Source organism: Styela clava, chromosome 1 (assembly GCF_964204865.1).
Source record: "Styela clava chromosome 1, kaStyClav1.hap1.2, whole genome shotgun sequence".
Taxonomy (NCBI): domain Eukaryota; kingdom Metazoa; phylum Chordata; class Ascidiacea; order Stolidobranchia; family Styelidae; genus Styela; species Styela clava.
In genome coordinates, this window is record NC_135250.1 from 14193049 (window position 1) to 14202146 (window position 9098).

The window sequence follows — 9098 nt, forward strand, 5'->3', positions numbered from 1 at the left end:
GTAATTACCGAGCACAGTTCTTCCGCAACCCTAAGAATTATTGAAAAATCAGAAAGTAAAAAAGTATTTCCATCCTCTGGAGCTGAAGCCACCGAAATTTTCTGTAAGCTCCGGCTACACATATCATGCCAGCTCAGCTGAAGGTCTGACTTCATTAATATGTCACGGCTCCATCTCCCGACTCCCCAGCCCGAGGTATAATAGCATAAAAACTTAATTCACAAATAGTTCGGTGCTAGATTGAAGTACCCATGTATATGACCACTTATCCCAGAGAAACTATGAATAAAAGCCTGCACATATTCATAATAAACACATTGATCGTGATAATTAACAGCAATATTTTGACCTAGAAGCTACAGCATAATCTAACAAGAATATTCGGAAAAATCTTCAAGTAACAATGAAAAGTATGCTTTTATACAAATATTGAAGTGCAAAATAAAATAAGAATGACCTGTTTAAAATCACCCAAGTACGCATTCGTGAAAATAAACTATGTGTTTACCTTGATCACATAAAACATTTCATTAGGTCAAAATCTGAAAAAAATTCCCCAAATACCCAATTGTAAATCTCTGAGAGACAATGAAAAGTCCCACTAAAACAGTTCATTTAAATTTCAAAAGTTACATAATCTCATTCAAAGATAGATGGAGGTGTATGAGAATTGAGGCATCAAGGATTTTTTTCAACAATAGGCCACTCTGCTAATTAAAAACTTTTGTGAATGAAAAAAAACATTAGTGCCCAAAATTTTCGATGAAACTCACCTAAATTTTGCTTCAAATAAAAAAAAATATTGACACATACACAGGATTGAGCCACAAATGCTATTTAATCAGTAACATTAAATTGCAGGTCACATGAGTTCACTGCTGTTCTCCATTATTTGGCATATAAATTGGCAAATAACTGACCACCTTCACTAGAAATTAAAATTGACTACAAACAAGATATAGAGGGCAATCACTATAATAAGTTATTACACTTGAATTAGGGTACATATGAATCATATTTGTATAATTAATAATTCTGATAAACCATATTCATTATAGATTCCCTTTATATATATTTTCAATTTAAAGTCATTTGTTGACATACTAAAATTTTCCAATTCTAGACCTCACCATTATATTGTATATATCAACCATTCATTAGTTGGTCATGTTTTAAAGACTGTCAAGTCAAATTGTTTGTCATGATTGCATAATTGCATAAATGAAAATTTATCAAACACAGTTGAAATATTGGGTCATGTGAGAGAGCTAAATATAAAGAATTGGCAAGACATGGTGAAAAATTAGAATATAGAAAAAAAAAACAGTACACAAAATGGAAACAAGTACGTAAAATGGAAACAATCATTAAATGTGCTGTGCTGTGTATATTCCAATTTCTTGTGTAAGATGATATAATCTTTAAAAATATCAAAATAAAACACTAAAGAATATTGCAAACAAATCATTTCCAACTAAAAGAAAAAATAACGACTTCCAAAGAATTTACAGTGATACAGAGAAAAAAACAATAATTTCTATTGCTGAAAAAACTAGGTTTACGTATTTGACATATACGATATATGTTTAACATTGAGTACCTGCCCATAATCGAATGAATACCCTGTTTTCTGAAGGAAAATTCATTTACGAGAATATCGAACAACATCTCGTCGTTTCCACAACTGATACATAACAGAATAAAAAGCATCATGAGGTTGTGCTGGATTATTCCATACAAAATGAATATAAACCCGTTTGAGTACGTTTTGCATTGCTGCTATCTTAGAATCTGGAATATTGAGTAAGATCGACTTGAGTTTTGCTACCTGTGGAAGTAATTTGTGACAAAAATAAGCTTTTAATATCTAACTAATATAAGAGTCATTCACATAAACCTGTCTGCTAATATGAATGTACTATTTCTGGGAGTATGGATAACTAAATGCAACGAATTTTGATAAACCATTTCACATCAAGACGTTTGTGCTCTGCATGACATTACTTGGGACCATTTTTCATTTGATAGAAGTCAAATTCATCAAAAAGTTAGGATACGGTTCACGAGGGTTGCCTTTGCAATTTGTGTGAAGAAACTTGAAGCTGTCAGGCCGAAAGCAAGTAAATTTATTCCCATCACTGGTCCTGTGGCTAAAAATTGGATTGTTTGTATCTTATTCTTTTTCCATCACTCGGCGATGGGGATGGACCACTAGTCCAAGAATAACTAAATTCTAATTCCACATCTGAAATTTAGAGCATTGGCCATAGATATGAATTTTTTTGATGATATGAGCATCATGCTGATACTGCTTAGCAAACCAATTGGCTTTATGTTAATAACAAAATAATTAAAAATTTAAGTGAACTTCCCAGTACTATAGATATAATGAGACCAAGGAACAAAAAAGTAATTTTCGAATATAATTACAGTAATTTTCAATACAAGTACCTGTGACTCTGGCACAATGACAGAAAATTCACTCCAATTGACAATACCCTGAAGAGGGAGGTGATAATGATCAGACAAAATAACAGGAATGCATCCATAAAATACAGCATCCATCAAACGGGGTGACCAAACCTAGAAAATAAAATATTTAATGAAAGAGCTTTAAGTACCATGATGAAAAAATGAATGACAGATATGATGTTGATCATTTAACAAAGAATACAAAATACCATTGATGAAAAGTATCGAAATATATCCATTTTGTTATTATCTTTACACCTTAACATCATTCATAACCACCAAATTTTGCTCAATATAATTTTGACATATTACGCCAGAAGATGAAAACCTAAAGATCATTAAAATAAGCCGTTATTCATTTGATTTGTGACACATAAAAGATGATATTCATACCTCTCTACCTCTTGGCACAAGACAAAACTTGGACTGCTTCAAATAATTAAGATAAGCACTCCAAGACACTTCTCGATCGATAATAGTGAAGTCAGGGTCATTGAAAAAATGATTCTGAATCGTTGGCCGAATTCTACCACTGTAAAAATAAAATTATCTCATGAAGTTTACAAACTGGCTGCAGATAAATTAAATATTACTCATTCATAACAGAGCTTCATATATGATCTATTCATATAGAAAGATAACAATTTTTATGATGAAACATGCAAAAATTGGTACAATGTGCCCAAAAATTGAAAAAAATTAATCAACTTGATTTATACATTAATTGCTAGTCACACAAGCACATGTATTCTAAATTAAATGCTACCTATTTGAAACAAATTGAACAAGTAATACTCTACCTTGCCAGATTTCCGGCAAAAAATGCCAAAATTTTTCGACTTTTAGGATCTATATCAGAACCACCTTTGCCAACAGTGGGGAGACTGCCTGGACCATGCATGGTGTTTGGAGGTAGGCTTATATCCTAAAAAATAAAACATTACTTATTATGAACTTAAGATATTAGGGTGTTACAAGTTTGAGAGCAGGGAGGACTGTATATCTTTTTTGTCAAAACAATGACTGCACTTTTTTCCTTGTATGTTTGAATTACCGGTAGTTACTATTTCTATTAAGTGAAAACCTTAGATTATAGGTTGATAAATGGGTGTACCAGGTTAGGGTTAGGCCGATTTTCCTTATTTTAGTTCCATTACGAGTTCAGCGACTGTCTGTGTTAGCTAAGTGAATATACCCCCTGCCCATAGATTTCAGTCCCTTTACACAACTTAATGTAAAGTAAGCGAACAAAATTAGTCACGGTACCTCCATATTGATACACACACTTCTGGAGCGCCGATAAATGGATATGCCAAATGATTTCTTTTCAAAGTCTGCCTAGCCTATCCAATTTACTTATACTAAAAAGGTGACAACATAAAATGAAAATCACTGTTCGCCATTGACAAATCATTAATACAAAATAGGATTATTAATAAATTTTAGGAAGTGTTTACTTCAATATGTTTTTGTTTTTTTTATCGAAAATGTGATCTTAGAAAAGTACCTTGTGAGGAATAAAATATGGATCTTCATAGTCAGCTGTGTTAACAAGAGCAATTGCATTTTTCAGCAAATCTTTGCCAATACCAGCACCAATGTCATGGGAACAAGCATAAAAATGATCAGCTCCAGCAGATCTGCGCCAGTATGGATACCTTGGAATAAAATCTGATTAGTTACTATTCCATGATATTGCCCAGTCCTTATGATTCCTGGGTTTCAAATATTATAATCTCCTCAAGTACAAAAATATTATAAGTTGTCAGCTTTAGTTAGACCATTGTTCCTTTGTTTTTAGAAGCATATTATGTGGTTAAGAAAATTTCTTAGTGCAAATTCGAAAATACTTTACATATTAAACAATACTAAACATATTAAAGACATTATAAACACAGGTAACAATCACCATTACAGGCGAATGTTTCATGCATTCTTGTTATATGCCTGAGGCACATTTTTTTCAATTTTAAAGCTTAAAGTGCACAAAAACAAATTAAATAAATATCAATTTACATCGTTTGTATTTGTTCAATCATATCTCCCACATATCGTCTTGCTTCCATTATTCCTTCTTCCTCCATAGAAGATCCCAGTATATAAGACGAGCATCGAATTGGAATGAAATAGAATGTTGCTTCTTCCGCAGTCTAAACAAAATAAAAAAAAATTCTATATGAAATTCTCTACATACATAGGCCTACTTCTTACTTAGTAGCTAACCATTTCAATTTGAATATTATTATACAACAAAATGTAGGAATCGATAACAAATGCCATGTAGGTGCATTGCTCCTCACAGGCATATGTATTGCAAAACAACTCCAATTTATAACACATATATGCTGAATGTGAAATACAGATCAGAATATTGTAACAAGAAGATCAGATTCACTATTAACGACATTCAACTTTTGACATACCCTGTATGTAATCTGTACAGAATAAGCATGAATTTATATTAAAAAAGTATTCATCATTACCCTTGTTCGGAAATGAGACTTGAGGAGCTGGTCAATCACTGCCCTTTCTACTCCATATCCTCCACTGCGGACCGTTCTGAGCTTTTGCCCAATGTTGGTGTCATAAATGTAAATCTGAATGTTCAAAGTTTATATTATATTTATTATTGAAGAGTCAATATTTGTCAAACTAATTCTTAGAAAATATGGGAAATGTTTTACAACCTTCATCATCTTAGTTGAGAATGTGACAAACGATTATCTCTGAACAAGGCCCTGTATGAGCAGTCACAGATATCAAATGATATGTTAGGAGCTACTGATATTTGAAAGACCAGTGTCTTTCCAGGTTCTGCACTGCCGTACGCTGCTGTTCCGCATGGGATTGAAAACCGAGATGCAATCTTCGATGCCAACAAAGTTAAGTCACTCGGTTTAGCCACTCGCAATGCAAAAAGAGCTTACCAATGGTTTTATAATATAATGAGTGTTGGGCATGCAAATAGTATTTGATCACGTTAACATTGAAATTGAGAAAAATATTCATCAATGAAAGTATATTCAGCTCTGTTGTTAGCTATAGTGGCCGTGTTCAAATCTAGAACTAAATCTAACCTTCATTTTATTTAACATTTCGCTGTAGTCATCAGAATAACCAGATGATGAATAAACTTCAGAGTTGCTTTTCTATAAATTAAAATGGGTTCGGTTAAATCATAATAGAGAATAATGCTTAAATATATTAACAAGAAGGCTAAACATCATATAAAATATTCTCACTTATCATGTGAAAGTATTCGAATGAATTAAAAGATTGGGTAAAATAACAGGTTCGATAGAAATCACACGGAAATTAGAAAAATGTAAGTGATAACTTTCTAGGGGCAGCAGACATCTTACTTAAAGTACTGAAAATATAAAATTGACTAGCTTATTACTTTCAGAGAGAAGCGATCTTTTCTTCAGCTTCAATCATACTTATATTTTGTGTATGGCAAATAATAAAAGCATAAAAAAATTCTTGCATTTTTATTTTCTGAATAAGGACTCAGTTAGCCTAGATTAATAATGAGGATGACAAGCACTTACTGGTAAGCTTTTACTCTCCGATTTTATATATAAATCAGCAGGTCCAGATACACGAATAGAAACTCTAGTTTTCAGCCAACCATTACTGTTGAATCCTAAACATATCAATGATTGTTGCAAAAGTTTTTCAGGAAAAACATAATATAACACTGAGTACCGGTAGTTAAAAAGTCATCTAGTTTTACAAATTTTATCTTCTAATACTTTGTCTTAGTCTTTCTCAGCAAGTAGTTAACAGCACTAAGGAAAGAAAATTCATATCCTCGTCGTAAACTGCAAGTTTAGAGAGATTTACTGTGAGGCATAAATTTACAGAAGGAAATTTGCCGAATTGCAATGTATGAATTAAACCAGTCCACATAATCATTCTGATTCTTTCTATATTATCAAAATAACCAACTTATAGAAATTATTTTATATTTGTGTTTGTGAAAATAGCGGGAGTCTCAATTCTGATAAAAAAAAGTTGAGTAGCGAAACAAATGTCTAACTTTAAAAAATTGTTGCTTCAAAACAAATTTCGAACCTGCACAGCTTTCAAACAAATCACAAACTTTCTTCACAACTTCAAGATCTCTTGCTTGTACATGCATAAGATCCTACAAGAACAAAGCAAATACAAAAAGTTATATAAATGTCAGTTTTCCTAAGCACACTGATGAAAGTACTGATCTTACCTCTCCATTAACATCAGTGTGTCTTGTAACAGTATATGAATATTCTGCTAGATTTCCTGAAGAACATTGTTTCTGCATGCATTGTGATTGTGTCAACAATGGACTCTACATGGGTAAAATGTATAGTAATGGTAAGATTTGGTTTTTATAGAAATGAGTGTAATAGAAGAGCAAAAACTTTAAAAAAGTTACACTATTGTAGATTGATATTATTAAAAGTTGACACTGAAACTAATTTCCAAATTTTATATTGCTTTCATACAACAACTTTACTTGAATATACCGTAATAGATTGATTGGTAAAGAATAAATATTAACACAGTTAGTTTTATAATTGGAACACTTTTTGTAAAAATTTCAAAAATGAAAGTCCTGTACCCACAATTTTTATTTTAGTCACATCTTTTATGACGATCTCTAGAAATGATTTGTGACTTACTCATTTACAATGAACTATAAAGTATAAAATAATTTTAATTCTAATCTCATTTCCAATAAAATCTTATTTAAAAATAAATTCCATTTGAAACATTTGCTATGACTACTGGACAACTAGCCAATTCAAACACATGCAAAAAACACAATTAGGTAGTTCAAATCCTAATTTGTTAGTATCCAAAAGTTACAACAATTTATGATTATCATTCTTGGTCAACTCAGGTTAGGTTTGATTTTGATAAGAAAAAAAAAATTTAAGAGCAATATTTTCCATTACACAACAGGAATTGTACATTTATTTGCAACGATATTCCAGTATCAAGACATGAACAAAAGGCGTTGAAGAAAAGTATTAAATTTAAAAATGAATTAAATTAAAACAATATGAACAAAAATTTTTCAAAAAAATGGTCCCAATTTATTCCATTTCGATAGACTGTCAGTATGTGTCTGTCGTGGCATGGGCCTATTACATCAATATATAAGTGGCTTAAATTCTATCGTTCTGTGATCTTCATTTTTTGATTTGCTTAATATTGCTAGGTAACTCCTTAAAATGTACTACTATATAATACGTGTTTATTTCACAGATCTGGCATTATAGATCGAAAACAGTGAAAATAGTAGATTTGCTACACAATTTATCTATCTTATATCTAAATCATCAGTAAATTTGATTTATCATTAATTGTATTAAACATCACTCAAAATATTCAGATTAAATGATCACCTCATCTTCAAACTCGTCACAACCATTGTCATAATCACAAGATTGTGATGTTATACCCTTGAAAATTGAGTAACAATAAAGTATGGCAAATAGACTGGGATAAATCACATCAGGCTGTCAAGATTGGTTTGCAGCTCAAAAGGGCCTAAGCTATAATGTTATACAGATAATATTGTTCAGGGATAATTCTCAAAGAGTACTCAATTTTAAAGTGTCTAGTAACACTGTAACAGAGTAAGGTAATATGGGCCCAGTCTAGATTGTGTGACAAGTGCATGCCCGAGAGAGCTGAGCTTTTTTTAAATGCACCTGGTTCCCAAACTTCGATAAAACTCTGCTGAAATTATTGTTATCACACATTGCAGCATTGTATGCTTGTGGCTGTCATAATGCCATTGATATTTGCTTGAGGCTGTCAGGTATTTATAATATTTTATTCCCATATGGAATGCAAATTATTGTTTTTAGTCTGTAAGTACCGTGTGTCAGTACCGTACGTACCTTCCCAAAGAAAATCAGCAATACGAGAACAGTTGTGATGACCACCGAGAATACCAGTATTAATGCATGGCGATTACTAGCCACTTTTTCAGATTCTCTCCTGTTGACACGTTCATTAATGTTATGTTTCTGCATGTCGATCCTAATCATTCATTTCAACACCATATTCTGACAGCAGAACGTAATCGCAAACTAATCGCAGATTACCGTGATGCAGCCAACGACCAGCTGATTGATAGTAAATCTCCACACCCGGCTCTTTACATCTCCAGCCGACTGTTGCTGTACGACAAGAAATATAACATACCGTATATCCAGGGGCGTGCCAAACTTTTCTGCTGCCCAGGGCGAGTTTCTGATAATGCTGCCCCTTATCCCTAACTTAAAAAAATATTTCGGGGGTTAAACAGAATATAGATGTCGTCATACATGAAAATAAATTAAAGGTCAAGTAAGAGTGAAATGTTTGTATTAATCAATAAACTAAACTAAACAACACGTATACGATTTAACTCATGTATTAACAAAAAGCAAGTCACTTATTTATATGTCAAATCGCCACTTAGCTGTTAACAAATGTGTGAACGACAGCCTCTTCCACCTCGCTCGTCAGGAATTTCTTTTTGATGCTAATCGAAGAGAAATGGGCAAGCGCTAATTTGACATCGAATACCTCAAATATGTTTTTATCTGTTTCAACTTGGAGAAAGATCATTCGCAACTAGCAAT

General features: G+C 32.3%; 1 protein-coding gene across 2 annotated transcripts; it reads right to left on the bottom strand.

Moving 5' to 3' along the window:
• Positions 1 to 236: 236 nt before the first annotated feature.
• On the bottom strand, positions 237 to 8764 carry LOC120345089 (uncharacterized). 2 transcript variants are annotated; one of them, XM_078110322.1, is made up of 13 exons: positions 8370 to 8764; positions 7869 to 7925; positions 6701 to 6805; positions 6550 to 6622; positions 6024 to 6118; positions 5550 to 5621; positions 4956 to 5069; positions 4489 to 4622; positions 3980 to 4130; positions 3273 to 3397; positions 2866 to 3004; positions 2452 to 2583; positions 237 to 1828 (listed from the first exon to the last, which is right to left on the bottom strand). In XM_078110322.1, exons 1-13 carry the CDS (start codon positions 8517 to 8519, stop codon positions 1643 to 1645), a joined length of 1533 nt encoding a protein of 510 aa, XP_077966448.1. In that variant the 5' UTR covers positions 8520 to 8764; the 3' UTR covers positions 237 to 1642. The 2 variants fall into 2 exon arrangements, with proteins under 2 accessions (XP_077966448.1, XP_039270418.2); XM_039414484.2 differs by lacking the exon at positions 7869 to 7925 and having other exon boundaries at positions 8370 to 8757.
• Between the last annotated feature and the right edge of the window lie 334 nt (positions 8765 to 9098).

Bases quoted from the DNA above. Each gene is read 5' to 3' on its own strand.
- LOC120345089 (XM_078110322.1), bottom strand. From the start codon at position 8,519: ATGATTAGGATCGACATGCAGAAACATAACATTAATGAACGTGTCAAC. The intron at 6,119-6,549 runs GTTCGAAATTTG...TGATATGTTTAG, and splicing joins TTTGTTTGAAAGCTGTGCAG to GATTCAACAGTAATGGTTGG. The intron at 1,829-2,451 runs GTACTTGTATTG...TTACTTCCACAG, and splicing joins TCATTGTGCCAGAGTCACAG to GTAGCAAAACTCAAGTCGAT.